Raw genomic sequence first — 15,480 nt, forward strand, 5'->3', positions numbered from 1 at the left:
AATATTAAAAGACAAATTTATTCAATAGAAAATAGAAAACTTAATTCCTGGGTAGTAGATAATTTTGGAAATTACAAAATTGACCAGTTCTGTATCCCCAGGTACCTATTGCCTCCTACCTGGGGCTGGTTCTGGAACATTTTGATCATATCTATATAATCTGCATGAGTGCCATTATGGTTATTAATCTTTCAAAAACATCTTGGTTTACAGGGTTTTCTGAAGTAAGATCTTCATAAAGTAAAGGCAGAATTGACATTTATGAATTGAAAAAATAAAAAAGGAAATACAGTATTTGCAGATTTTGTGATATTTTCATTTGCTTTTTGCAGGCCATACTAAAAATGAAATTGCAGGTCGAAACAATGAAACAAATTCACAAACACCTGAGTTCGGTTCAACACCATTGGTTCATAAAGAGATTTGCAAATCTTCAGGTTTGCTTTTATCAGTACCTATAATTTGTATGCACTAAGTTTTAGCTTGAGCTTTAATAACTTGTGAATTTGGTACTTATTTCTACTGTAACTTGTGCTGAATCTACTTCTATAATTTGACATTTATGAATTGAAAAAATAAAAAAGGAAATACAGTATTTGCAGATTTTGTGATATTTTCATTTGCTTTTTGCAGGCCATACTAAAAATGAAATTGCAGGTCGAAACAATGAAACAAATTCACAAACACCTGAGTTCGGTTCAACACCATTGGTTCGTAAAGAGATTTGCAAATCTTCAGGTTTGCTTTTATCAGTACCTATGATTTGTATGCACTAAGTTTTGGCTTGAGCTTTAATAACTTGTGAATTTGGTACTTATTTCTACTGTAACTTGTGCTGAATCTACTTCTATAGTTTTTTTTTTTTTGTTGTTTTTTGGGATTGTGGGACACATTTTAATTGGATTGTAGGTGAATCAAGTTATTTTAGCTCTGTAACCTTTGTTAGGCAACAGCTAGCTAATATGTTTTGTGAATGTTGGGACTGAAGGATTGATTGAATTTTATTATTTTCTTTCTACAGTTGTCTAAGGTTTGCTTCAATTACATTGTATGTTGCCTTACATTGTGGGACACATTTTAATGTCTGCTTAACCTATGAAACACTTATCCCTGAGTTATCTAGTGACAAAACAGTGGCCCCTGCCCCTCCAAAGAGATTAAGAAATATGTGTACATACATGTGTATGTATATAGACACTGCTTGCTAGAAGTAGTGCAAGAACTAATGATAAGATGTTAAGTTAAGATAGAACAAGCTACAAACTATGCTTGGTCAATCTCCATGGAGTAGCTTGGATATAATTATGAAATTATTAAGATTCAAGGATTGGTTACTGCTATAATAATTAAATATTATTGGTAATTTACCCATTTAGTTGGCCCTACAAACTCTATGAAGTAAATATATATCCATTAAAAAGTTGCTTACCACTAGACATGACTGCAAATGATAAGCATTTGCTTCTACAGGAGATGTTATTTCCATTGAGGCCATTTCATTAAAGAGTTTCTGTTTGGACATGACAAAAGGTGTCCTTTGTCATGTCCCATATGCTTGAACTGAGTTTTTGCAACATCTTTTCATGAATTCCCAACTAAAGAGGCTGGAAATGTTTGTGTCCGTTGTAAAATATTAAATATTTTCCCATCTATTAAAATAACAAATTAGAAAAAGTTTCTGCTTCAGTAGTTATTATATACTCTGTAATTAATTGATTTTTTCCTGTTTTGCTTTCTTAGACATACAGCATATGTACAAGAACCAGCTGCAGCAATATGCTCAGAAGCAGAATATTATTTTACCTAAATATTCTTGTGAAGTTGAAGGGCCACCACATGCTTGTCGCTTTAGATCAAAAGTGGCTTTTGGTGGAAAAATCTTTGAAAGCCATGAATTTTTCTCTACATTGAAGGAAGCTGAACAAGCAGCTGCAAAAATTGCTCTTGAGGCATTATCACCACAAGAAATTCAGAAGGTAGTCAAGCCTCCTACATTTATTTGCAGTAATTTTATCAGGCTATGGGTTCTATTGTATCTATTGGTTTCATGTTTCCTTTATAATTATATTGTCTGTTTCAAATGGATCTCAGGGTGCAGGTTTATACAAGACCCTTCTACAACAACTGGAACAAAAACAGGGTGGCATGTTTCCAGTCTACAAGACAATTCAGTCTGGTCCACCTCATGCTCCAACTTTTGTGGCCACTGTGGTAGTTGGTGGTGAGACATACCAAGGACAAGAAGCTAAAAGCAAGAAGGAGGCTGAGATGAGTGCTGCAGAAGTTGCTTATAATTCTTGTCTGAAGGGTAAGTTAGAAACATTCCCTAGACTCACTGACACTGTCGCACACAAGATGCACAAATATCACAAAAGAAAAGTAGAGCCACGAAGGGACAAGAAATACAGAGCTATCCATCTCTTTATTCTGTCAGTGTCAAGAAATGCAGTATCATAAGGTGCACGCACATATTGGTTCAAAGAGGCCGAAAACATGAACTATACCACCTGACACACTTACTGCACCAATCAAGCACTCATAGTCTGTTTCTCTTTCTGTTAATAGGGACAGATAATGCTTCAAAGAGGCAGAAAATGTCAGCTGCACCTGGCACGCATGTACATGCCCAGTCCTCGGCCTCACCCAGTAATATATCTTCTGCACCTAAATCTCATTCTCTGACACCACTCCAGCATACAACTGATCCTGCTGTGGAGTCTGTTATTCAGAGTTCATCTGAATTCTATGCCAAGGAAATGGATAAGATTGAGGTTTCACAACCCAATTCAAATGAGGCAGTTTCTGGTCATGCTTCCACCTTGCCCTCTATCCAGTCTTTGCCTGACAACCAATCCTCCACTCCACTGACGCCAGAGCATTTAACTTGTTCTATTCAGGAGTTTGATCAGAAGAGACCAGCTGTGAGGGACATGATTTTGGTTTACCCAAATGCTTCAAATAAGGTACTTCCTGTCCCTGAGAACGCTTCCATCTTGCCCTGCAGCAACAACAAATGGACGGCTGTTGGAGTAGAGCTGAATCAGAATGAAGGGCAGAACTATTGTCCATCCAAATCCTGTGTGTAATCAATCTCGCATTCATTCTGTATGCTGTCAGGGAATTTGTTGGGTAGGCAGTTGGTAGTTGTTGGAGTTTGTTTAACATTCTTGCTCTCTTTTACTGGGAAAGTTGGAACTTTGTAGGTCATATTTAGATGGTACATTAATATATTATTTCTTGTTTTGTATGTTGCATATCCCTGTGTTCAATTTATGTGCTAAGGAATGCTCATCTTGTGTTCTATTTCTGTGCTATAGAGTTGGCATGCTTAAATTGGGAAGGGTTGGAATATTTTGATATAAAAAACAATAAAGGACTAAGGCAACTCTCTGGTTTTCATTCTTTTTTTCAGTTTATTTCATATTTCTCTTTTTCGTTTTTCCATTTTTAATTTTTTTTTAATTTTTCATTTCTCTAGAAAAATGTTTTTCTATTTTTTTAATTTCTCTATAAAAAAAACAAAAGAATTGGAAATGTTATTGCAAGGAGTTGTTTCCCTCAAAAAATCCAAAATCTTCTTTCTCTTCTTAGAGCATTCTTATCTGTTTTAGTTTTTTGAGGGCCATGTGGGAATGAAGTCAGTGGAGGGAAGAAGCAAAACAAAAAAGAAGGAAAAAGAAGCATAGAAAAGCTGTCAATTTCTGAAAAAGTAGAGAAAAAAAAATTAACAAAAGTGATTTACGCGCCGCTAGGCGCGCAGCAGGTGCGCGTTTCGTGCACCTGCATTCATTTTCCATGTTTAATGCGTCAGTTTGGGCCCCACCATGATCCATTAGAGCAACATTATCTGTGGTTTATTGGGGGTTTATGTCAGAGAAAGAACCAAATGAGTAGAATCATAACTGATATGGAAGCTTTAATTTGGAGGGTTATTTCTCCTGCAAATAACTAGGATCTTGCAGGTGAAAGAAAAAAAAAAATGCGAGCGCGTGAAGATCACGCACCTGCTGGGGCGAGTCAGAGTGGCCGCCACAGTAACTTCCTTTTTTATTTTTTTTTGATTTCAAAAGGCAGCATTTAATTGTTTCCTTTTTCTTTTTTTTCTTTTTTATTTTTCTTCTCTTATTCTCTCTCCTAATCACACTTACAAAATCTCCTCAAAAATCACAAAATAACCCTACTGATATGGATGCTCTTACTTGCAAAAATTAAAAACTCCAAAAAAACTCCCTCTCACATTAGTTATGAACTCACTTTTGGTTTATTGATTTGAAAAAACTTTCTATGATCCACAAAGTGGATGCTCTTAGTTAGTGCTATTAGTGCTATTAGCCTACTACAGCACTCCTTTACCAACCATTAAAATTCCCCCCAAAAGAGACTCAAATGTGCAGCAACAGGACCCAGAAAACGATGTTAGAGCATTTTAACTAAAACATTAAAAAGACACGATGAACGTTATATTGATTTTGGTCCTCTTTGGTAAATGATGGCTGTTAGTTGATTGAGTTAGAATGTATGATTAGTTGATAACATTAGTTGATTATAGAAAATTGTTTGATAGATTAGCTGTTAGCTAATAGTTGTTTGGTATAATTTCTTTTCTCAAAAAGCTAATTGAAAAGACTACTTTGAGTAGCATTTTATTTAGTATTTTGAAGTTACAAAAAACTTATTAACCAAACAATCAATAATGATCAAATAAGCTATAGGCTAATTATTTACCAAACAGGACAGTGGAAGCTTACTAGTAGCTTTATATCTTTTCCGTCATGCCGGCAAGGGCATGTGCGATATGGCGAAAGCAGATCAAACCAGACAAAATGCCACGTAATACTGTCAGCCTTATGATTGACTTCATGACTGGGATTAAAATATACTGTAGTATTCTACTGTTCATCATTCTAAATTTTAAAAATTAGTTAAATGAAAATTCCAAATTTTAGAAATCAAACAGCAGAAATTCAATTCATTCATTCAAATTCGAAACAAGAACATTCATAAGGAATAAAGGAGGAGTATTCCACCATTCATTACAATCAGCAATATCTAAAGCTTTCCTAGCTAGCAAGTGAGCACCTCTATTAGCAGACCATTTAGCAAACACAAAACTAAAATCAACGAAACTTTTAGCTAAGTCTCTAATATCCTCAATAATCCTATCAAAGGAAGAGAAACCGAAATGATTAGACCTAATAGCTTCAATCACTGCCTTTGTGTCTGACTCAATTGAGCAACTGGACTCCTGTTAACTCCTTCCTGGTCAATTAGCTTTACACTATGCTTCCAAATAAGCTTCAACCTCTTCAAAGATACGACTGTCAAGAGAGGGTGTTATTCCAGACCAGAGCTTCCCTGACACTCCATAATTTCCAACAGATGATAAGTAGAAGACACATCTCCTTTGAGCTCTTTTAGGAGATATATATCAATGACACTTGGCAGCATCTTTGAAGTTCTTCCTTAACCAATTTCTGTTTTACTTTCCCTCCATTTTCCTTTATTCTTCACCTTTGTATATAAGCTCATATTGTACAGAACTTTGTTAGTAGTTGAATAATATTCTTTTGTTACTTTCCATAACTCAATACCTTCATTCTTTAATCTCCACAACATGGTATTAGAGCAGCTATTGAGGATTGATCTCATGGCAACTTGGCCTCCGATTGGTACATGATCGACTCCGATTGACAATGCTACAGGAATTTTGCCGATGACTACTCCTACGGCAGCGACTCAACCGAATGTAACAGAGGTAATCTACGATCCGCAAACTCAATCAAATCCCTACTTCTTGCATATTAATGAAAATCCAACATTAGTGTTGGTCTCCTCTCCCATGGATGGCACAAACTATCACCCTTTGGCAAGAGTTATGTGTTAGGAACCCTTTGTACTTAGATTTTGATGATATCAAAGTTAGGAGTTTAGACCCCCAAATTCATCTATCAAGACAAGTCTTTATGTAGAACGAATGGATGGTAGAATCATAGTCCAGCAGAATCATCATCATGTAATATCAAGTATCAACTCGTCATTCACTATCTTACCCGAGTTGATAGCTCTCAATTGATTACAAACTAAAGACGAATCATGAAGACCGAAGACCAAAGACTTGAAGTTCAGAAGAAAAAGACAAAGAGGTTATCAAAGGCCGAATCTTGGAAGGGTCTACCTCTTGAAGTTTATCAAGGCCGAATGATAAATAAAGGCCATTCGAGGAGTTATGGGGCGAATGATAAAGTCAATCATTCGTAATTGAGCACTCAAGACATGAGTCGTTACACGATTTGATTGGACAAGCTATAAACATTCTCTAAGCAATCTACAGTCTGAAGCACTTTAAAGTGTGGGGTGATTTGCCTTGGACAAACCGAGTCCTAGGAACAAATCCCTAAGTCAAATTTCATTAAATGCCATGCCCTTTTGTACAGAACTTTAGGACAAAATGTCTGCACATATTAAGGTTAAAACGACTAGAAAGTACTTGATGGTTTTCTGACCAACGGGGGTCAGCCGGCGAGCTAACACTACTGGTGAAGCCAATGATAAAACATTAAAAACACTTCCTCTCAAAAACCCTCGTGTATTGTATTTTCTCGCCCCCCCTCCAAATGATCTAGGGAAGGTTTTGTACTTGGCTTTCCAACCGTTACATCCTCATTCCTACTCAAGTGTACAATTTAATCTTAATAAAACACATTTAATACCCTCATTTTATACCCATTTACTCTCTTAATTACAGGTATCCGTTGGCTTTAACGCTTTAGTTCTTAAGGAGCAAGCTTCTCAGATGTGAACTCTCTTTTCCTTCATCCGACCGCAGGTGCCATTCTCTCGGTATCCCTTCTGGTCGCCCGACCCCCTCACTCAGTCGGTCTCTTGCTTTTGATATTCTTCAAGCAGGGTTCCATCTTAGCCCGCATCCCAGCTCATGCCTCCGCCGATCAATTCTAAACTCATTCGCCCATCCGCCAAGTAAAGTCAGTCGCCCGAGGTGATCTTAATCTTAATTAATCCTTCCCCAATCACCAAGCTACTGTTCTAGCCATCGAGGCTACCTGCCTTTTCCAGAACCCGCTCTATTTAGTTGAGTTCAAATCAATCAACTGCTCGGTCTCAACTTATATTCCATCATCTAGTCCCTCACTTTCCTAGGTCTAAAGAAATGCGACTTGAGAAAGTACATGTTCTGACAATAAGATCTGCAATCCCTGCAATATCTTCCCCTTTTCCATCCATTCCATCAATCAAATCTCTAATCTACTCGATTACCATGGAGATTTCTTACCAAATCTATCTCCCAAATCTCCTTCAAAGATATGTCGCCTTCTCCGGTCTCATAATTATTCTTTCCTTTTATCATAAATGCCAATGACCCATCTTCTGTCCGTGAGTATAAATAGGCCGCGTCATCCTCCTTTACTATCTCACTTTGATCTTTACTTGAATCTTTCCTTGTAGGTTGTTATGGACCAAAAGAAATATGATACCGAGACCCCGAAGCGTCGCTCAAAACGCCTGGCGAAACTAGCTTGGCACGAGATGCTCCGACAACGGAAAATCGCACATGGTGGCCACGAGACTGGTGATATGAACTGCTCCAGTACTAACCTTACCTGTTGGAACAGATGGCTATGAACTGTACACAGATGCATCTCACAAGGGACTTGGATGTGTCTTAATGCAAAAGGGAAAAGTAATAGCCTACGCATCTCGTCAATTGAAACCACATGAGGCTAATTACCCAACTCATGATCTAGAGTTAGCAGCTGTGGTGTTTGCCCTTAAGATCTGGCGACATTACCTTTATGGAGTCACTTGCAAAATTTTCACAGATCACAAGAGTTTAAAGTACATCTTTACTCAGAGAGACCTTAATCTAAGACAAAGAAGATGGTTAGAATTGATTAAGGACTACGATCTAGAGATCCAATACCAAGAGGGCAAAGCAAACAAAGTAGCTGACGCTTTGAGTCGAAAATCAAACCATGCTCTTTGGGTATTACCCGAACAATTGTGCAAAGACTTTCAGAAGCTTAATTTGGAAATAAAAATGTGTGGTCAAGTGGAACAAGAGATGAGATTGTGTTACCTATCGGCCACTCCAACCCTATTTGAAGAGATAAAACAGGCACAAGGAGAGGATGACTGGGTAAAGGGTATAAAGGAAAAGATGATTGATGGAAAATATGGCCCGTTTGAATTGCACCAGGATGGGAGTGTAAGATTCCAAGGTAGGTGGGTGATACCTACAGGTTGTAAGAAAATAATGGACCTACTGAAGAGAGAAGGTCACTACACACCCTATTCCGTTCATCCTAGTGGAGATAAGCTTTATAAAGATCTGAAACAAAATTTCTGGTGGGCAGGCATGAAGAAAGATACTGCCGAATTTGTTGCCAGATGCTTGAATTGTCAAAAAGTTAAGGCAGAGAGAAGTAAACCGAAGGGTTTACTACAACCATTGGAGATTCCTCAGTGGAAATGGGACTCAATCTCTATGGACTTCGTAGGAGGATTGCCAGGACTAAAGCTGGAAGTGATCAGATATGGGTTGTTGTTGATCGATTGACCAAGACAGCGAGATTCATCCCGATGAACAAGACTTGGTCGATGGACAAAATGGAAAGAGCCTATATTAAACATGTGGTTAAATATCACGGGGTAGCATGTGATATTGTTTCAGACAGAGATTCACGGTTTTTATCAAGATTTTGGGAAGCATTGCAAGTAGCAATGGGTACGCAACTCAAGATGAGTACAGCCTTTCATCCGGCTACTGATGGTCAAACGGAACGAACAATACAAACATTGGAAGATATGCTCAGAGGATGCGTACTGGACTTTCAAGGGTCATGGGATGAACAATTGGACCTGATAGAATTCTCTTATAATAATAGCTATCATACGAGTATTAAGATGGCTCCGTATGAAGCATTATATGGGCAGAAATGCCGAAGTCCTCTATGTTGGAGCGATAGGAGTGATGTGGTCATTCTTGGACCTCAATACTTGCAAGAAACCACTAAAGCCATCAAAGTGATTCAAGGGAGAATGAAAGCCGCGCAAGATCGCCAAAAATCTTATGCCGATCTGAAGCGACAATTCGTGGAATATCAGGTTGGAGAAAAAGTACTATTGAAAGTCTCGCCCACAAAAGGAGTTAAAAGATTCGGGAAGAAGGGAAAACTGAGTCCTCGGTACATGGGGCCTTATGAAATTCTGGAAAGGATAGGGAATTTAGCCTATCGACTGGCCTTACCGATGGAACTTAGTAGAGTACATAACGTGTTTCATGTTTCTCAACTTAAGAGATATGTACCTGATGTCTCCCATATACTAGAGCCAGAAGAATTAGAAGTGGACAATTCATTGGCATATGAAGAAAGACCGATTCGTGTCTTGGACTCAAAAACCCGAGACACAAGGCGAAAATCCATCAAAATGATTAAAGTTCAATGGTCAAACCATAGCCCAGAAGAAGCTACCTGGGAGTTGGAGGACGATATGAGGGCACGCTATCCTGAATTATTTGACTCAGGTATGTAGAGTCAATTTGCTTGATACATGTATTTAAATCAATTTGTGTGCTAGTTAAGTGCTGAATATTGGTATGTGTAAGCGGGAGAAAGTAGCGAGTTACCTTGAAACTTTAGACGATAAGGAGGAAGTTTCGAGGACGAAACTATTTTTAAGGAGGGTAGACTGTAACCCCTCACTAATTCCAATAAGCTGCGATCGTACGTACCGGTCACGAACCGTAAAATTTTTAGGAATTTTGTTCGGACCCGATTGTCCTAGGAAATGGATTTTTAGACACCATACTATTATTCTTGAATTTCCTATTGAATTAAGTTAGCCCATAGCAGCAAAAATTTATTTTTGATCGTACATCGCGAAATTTCGCGGTGTACCGAACCTAGCCCAAATTGGAGCTTTTGACTGGAATAAAATTGTAGTTTCAAGAATATTCTATTTAAATTATTTTCTACCGAAAATTCATCTGTTTCAATCCCGATCAGTCCAAGTTGAGATATTTTATTATTTTATTATTTTTTTTCCCTTACCTTATCACATAAGCTAAATGTGATTATAAAAGCATTTTTTTTCCCTTTTCTTCTTCCTATTGCCGAATCAAAGAGAGAAAGAGAGATAGTGGGATTTCACCATTTTCCTCCATTGCTTCCATAGCCAAAATCCTTCTCAACTCTCAATTTTATTCGGTAAGTTTTCAATTTTATTCGGTAGAAAGCTTTGAAATCCTTCCTAGGTTATGAATCTATACTTAATTTCTTGAAATCTCTTGTTATGGTGATGATTTGAATCTAGGGTTTCAAAGTGAAATTTGGGGAAAATCATCCAAAGTTGTTCCTAAGGAATTGTGACCACTTTGAGGTAAGGAAATTCCTTAAGTTGGTTGAGGTTTCTTGAAATTGAGTAATTGATAGCAATTGATGAATTAGGGATGTTGAGTTGAACTTTATTGTGTGCATGTTAGTAGAAATTGTGAGCATCCATGCTTATGAAAGTTATGTTTTGAGAAATATGTACATGTATTTATGATGTGAGTATATCATGTACAATATGTGTATATATACATACCATTTTCGAAAATAATATATAATAAAATAAAAATAATTAGTGTATATATATATATATTAAAACCGTATATGTATATATATAGTATATGTATATATACATTAATCATGAAATTGTTTAGTATATGTATATATATATATTGAAACCGTGTATATATAGTATATATATGTGTATTGAACTCTATTTGTATATATATATTTATACTCGGCACCGTATAGGCATAGGTGTGAATGTATATGAAACCGTATGTCTATACGTGTGTATGATGTGAGTACCATATACGTATACATGAAATATGAAGATGTTATGTTATATGTATACACATATATGTTGTGTATCATATATGTTTATTATGTGACATGGGAAAGGTGATACGTGTTACCATGACTACTGAGTAAATGATAAGGGGGGTAATGTCAGATTTCCTTGAGAATGAATCAATGTCGTTAAAGAGAAAAGAGAAGGAAAACCCATATGTTTCTGGCGAGTTGATGAGGACCTTGATTGACCTACGGGAGGGCTTAAATGCCATGGCCCAGTGGTTTTGTTTATGTCCCTTGACAAACCTCATGGGAGGGCTTAAAGTGCCATGGCCCAGTGGTTTTGTTTATGCCGTATGACATGCAATTCATACTGAGGGCGAAGTCTATTCGCCGAGTACTGTATCACTCGTAAGTTGCGGTTTGCGGGGGTGTGCACACTTAAGTATGGTTACTCATGAGATATCGGGCAAGATTCGTTTCAACGAACCTAGTTAGGCCAACTAGGATTCATTTTAACGATCCGGTATAGTCCAAGGGAATCGATAAGATACAGGGGGATGCCAGACATTGACCCCGAGTCGAGACCCAAGTGGAAAGGAGGGGACAAGATTGGTTGCTCCTAAGGCCTCAAGCTCTCAAGTTAAGGAAACTAAGGATATTTTTTTTATAATAAATGGTAGTTACGCTGTAACTACGAGAGAAGAGAAAGGTGTTAAGGGCTAGCACTGAAGTATGCTAGCGAATTCGCTTTCTTGAGATGATTAGTAAGGAAATTTCCCCGTGATGAGGGACTGAAAGGAAAAATGATGAGTGGGAAAGATTAGAAGTTTTACAGCAGAAAAACTTATGATTTTCAATATCTATTTGTATTCTCAAATGATTTTTGTCCTATTACATGGGAAAATTTCTTGGTAAGAAAGAATAAAGTTTTTAACATCTTGGTTTTCAAAACCTTTATTTACTTTCGGGAAACCAATGGATTTCCTTGCTTAGCCGTTGTGCTAACTACACTTCAATGTGTTGTTTTCAGATGGAGTCCAGCGTTAGTTCTTGCAGCCCGACGAACTCCCCTAGTTCGTCGGAAGATGTGGGTCGTGGCATAGACTACGACGTTTTTGTGCAGCAGATGAGTGGTGCCGACCCTTATGCCCCTGGCTATGCTCCTACAGCTCCCAACAGCTCACTGGCAGTAGATAGTTTTCTTCCTATTCCCGAGGGTCCTGATGTACATGCCACTTTTGGTTTTTACCCCATCGAGGTGCTAGTGGGAAGTAATCCCCTAGAGTTTATCGTTTATTACCCTTACCCGTGGGACCCGAGTCCTCGCGAGTATTGGGAGGAGTGGTCTATGGTCATGGTCACTTCTCGTTTCCTAGACCATATCACATGGTTCGAAGGGGATTGACACCTGGTCTGGGGTGAGTTTACGGGTCCGGTGTATCGCCAGATTGAGTAGGCAGGATACCCGGAAGGTCTGTAGGGGTTTATCCCTTTTTGTGTAAATATTATGTAGCCAGGGGAGTGACTGATCCTGAACTTATGTTTTGGCCGTTGGGCAAAAACCTCGGTGCATACTCTGTAAATATTTATATATATATATATATGTATGTATATTATCTCAAAGTGAGTGGTTGTGTTTGTTGAGTGAAGTTTCTTTTAGCCTGTGCACCTAGAGCGGGGTCTGTCAAGAGAATGATAGAACTCGTTTTGGGTGTGGCGGTAACTCCTTGGGTTGTACGGTAAGCCAGCTCGGGGGTGTTACAAAGTGGTATCAGAGCCTAGGTAGTGTCATAACCTAGGTTACGCCAGAGCCTTAATTTGAGTCAGCCTAAGTTGTTAAGACTGCCCTAAGTCACTATTTCAGCTAAGGTTAAGTATGAGCTTCTGGAGCAGAGCAGGAGACCAGGCAGCATAAAAAGGGGGTACCTCATCTGTACCTTACAGAATCTCTTGATTCTGGTTGATTGAAGATTTGATATGTATTTGTGATTGCTTGCATGTGCTAATCATTGCTTATGATTATTGCAAGTAGGGTTGATAACATACTGCATGACTAACTGCTATGCTAAAAGAGGCATCTGTTTGAAATAGGGGGAGTTGCCCTATAAGACTTGAGTAGTTACTAGGCTAATTGCTTAGCTAGTTAACTTCTTAAGAATTCCTATCTTTTGGACACTAACTTGTAACTGTCGTTTAGTGAAATGCCTCCCAGACGAAACGTACCTGCTGGGGATAGCAATGATGTCTCGGCGATGGACCGTATGGCCATGGCAATGGAACAGATGGCTGAGTTCATGATGGCTCAGCAAGTTCATAATCAAGCCCAAGTGCAACCACGGGTCGATGTTACTAAAGCCATAGCAGCTAGACAACCACCATTTTATGCGGGGGAAGAAGACCCGGTGATCCTTGAAGAATGGATCAGAACATTTGATAAACTGCTAAACGCTGTGAATTGTCCTGAGGTACAGCGAGTGTCTTCTGCAGTATACTACCTGACTAAAGTTGCGGACAACTGGTGGGCAACGGTTGGACCTGACCTTCTACAAGACCCAGAATTTGGCTGGGAAGAGTTCAAGGCGGAATTAAGAGGTCAGTTCTACACTGAACGAATTAAGGGCATCAAGTGTGAAGAATTTTTGCGGCTGAAACAACAAGGAACAACGGTGCAAGATTATCATGACAAGTATGTTGAGTTGATGAGATTTGCTCAGGACATCGTACCTGACGAGGCAAGCAAGGCGAGGAGATTTGTAAGAGGATTAGATTGGGGAGTGAGAAGTGCAATCGCACCATTTATGTGCTCTACTCTCAGGGAAGCATATAACAGAGCGTCCGATCATTACCAGGTGTATCTTGACCAGCAAGCAGTCTATTAGGGTGTTTTGTCACGTCTGTAGCATCCTTACATGATAAATTATGCTCATAAATGCTTGAAAATCACTAACTAACACACAGAAGCTACTTTTAGCCTAAAAGAGGTGAAACAAAAGCCCCGGGAGCAAATAGGAGCAAAAGTTAAGCTTAAAGAGCGAACCAGGCAAGAACGGAGCCCCGGAGGACCCAACAGGATGGCCACACGCGTGTGAACGTGCGTGGAAATAATCCAGTAGCCTCCCACGCACACTCACACGCGTGTGAGCAGGCATGGAGACTGCACTGCGCTAATTTGGATTAGGGTTGCCTTTTCGGAGACTATTTAAACCCCTTTGATAGATTTTCAAAGGAGGTTCAAAGAGGTTCCTAGAAATTTAGTTTTCCCTTTCCTTAGTTTTTCTTTTGGAGAACTTTCTCCATTTTCTTAGTTTTTCATTTCTTAGATTAGATCAATCTCCATTGTAGAAGACTACAAAGCTTGGATTGAAGATTTACTTCACTCTAGGTGATCTCTATTTCATTTCTAATATATTTAGTTATCTTGTTCTTGGTGATAAGCACCAAGAATAGCACTTATAAGGGGTCTTTATTAGATTAAAAGCGCATCATTTTGACATCCAATTACAACAATTGCATGCATTTCAGCTCAAATGCAATCAATTTCTTCTAACAACATTTCTAGAAAGAGTTTTGAAGTATTTCACAGGTTGGAGAGGGATTTGAAGCTAAAATAGAGCAAAAGACAAACAAGCAAAAATGCAGTAGCGTCCCACGCAGCCTCACACGCGTGTGGCTAGGCGTGGAATCATTCCAGAGAGCCACCACGCCACTCACATGCGTGTGAGCAAGCGTGGTCGGGCCAAGGGCTATTTTGGGAAATTTGTTCCTTTTCTTTGTCACCTATATAAATCCCTTTTGCCCTAAACCAAAAGAGGGGGAGTAGATAAGAAAATTGATAGAATAGGGTAGATAGATCTAGAGGGTTTTCTCCCCTCTTGGGAGAAAATTCCTTCCTTTCATAGTTTAGAATAGATCAAGGGCAAGAATGAAGATTGGGATTTCAAGATCAAGGTTGTAATACCCCTTTTTCAAGGGTGGTAACCATTATCTTCAATTTCTAATTCAATACTTGTTTCTTTGAATTTTCCCTTCTTGTTCTTGTTTCTGAGCATGCTAGAGTAGATTAGATAGGGGATTGGTGGCCCCATGGTAGATTTATGTGGATGTTTAATATTATTGCTTTGAATTGCGAATTGCTTGCTTATTGGATGTTGAACTTGTGTGGATGATGTTCTTCAAGCTTTGTGCCTTTTGTGGCCACATTAGGTAGCAAACCCTAAGGAAGTGAGTGTGTGCGCGATAGCGGCTACTCACGAGTCTAACTCACCCACATCTCCGCTCTTAGTTCGAAAGGACAAGATCCGAGAGGAGTGGTAGACAAAGTGTTCGATGAAATGCCCCAACCGAATGGGGATGTGGGAGTCCAAAGTGTGACGCCACTTGGTAGTGTGCCATGAACTCCCTAGTCTATTCCACGACTTGCACTCGCAAAACCGACCAAAGATAAACCACATGGAAAAGCCTAAAGCCCCAATCTCTACTTTACTTTTCTTTACTTTAAACAACCTTTATCAACCTTACCCTCTTACCAATGAATCCAACCCCTAGCCATTCCCGTAACTCTTTTCCTTCAACCTCTTAGATGCCAACACACCCATTCGATTCCCATTCGTCATTC

General features: G+C 38.8%; 2 protein-coding genes across 4 annotated transcripts in view; both read left to right on the top strand.

Annotated features, from left to right (window-relative positions):
• The window catches only part of LOC115999809 (double-stranded RNA-binding protein 1-like), a 6,608-nt gene extending 3,305 nt beyond the window's left edge, over positions 1 to 3,303 (top strand). The window contains exons 6-11 of one of the 3 annotated variants that reach the window (XM_031239729.1): positions 333 to 437; positions 634 to 738; positions 1,741 to 1,976; positions 2,092 to 2,308; positions 2,566 to 2,805; positions 2,898 to 3,031. In XM_031239729.1, the coding sequence (XP_031095589.1) occupies positions 333 to 437; positions 634 to 738; positions 1,741 to 1,976; positions 2,092 to 2,308; positions 2,566 to 2,805; positions 2,898 to 2,905 (911 nt within the window). In that variant the 3' untranslated portion in view covers positions 2,906 to 3,031. Of the gene's footprint in view, positions 1 to 332; positions 438 to 633; positions 739 to 1,740; positions 1,977 to 2,091; positions 2,309 to 2,565 lie in introns of all 3 variants that reach the window. The other 2 variants (XM_031239728.1, XM_031239730.1) reach the window with 2 other exon arrangements.
• A 9,763-nt stretch (positions 3,304 to 13,066) lies between these two features.
• Positions 13,067 to 13,744, top strand: LOC115999389. The gene has a single exon (XM_031239243.1). The coding sequence runs from the start codon at positions 13,067 to 13,069 to the stop codon at positions 13,742 to 13,744; it is 678 nt and encodes a 225-aa protein (XP_031095103.1).
• Positions 13,745 to 15,480: the final 1,736 nt, after the last annotated feature.

The sequence above is a fragment of the Ipomoea triloba genome, chromosome 12 (assembly GCF_003576645.1).
Source record: "Ipomoea triloba cultivar NCNSP0323 chromosome 12, ASM357664v1".
Lineage (NCBI taxonomy): Eukaryota > Viridiplantae > Streptophyta > Magnoliopsida > Solanales > Convolvulaceae > Ipomoea > Ipomoea triloba.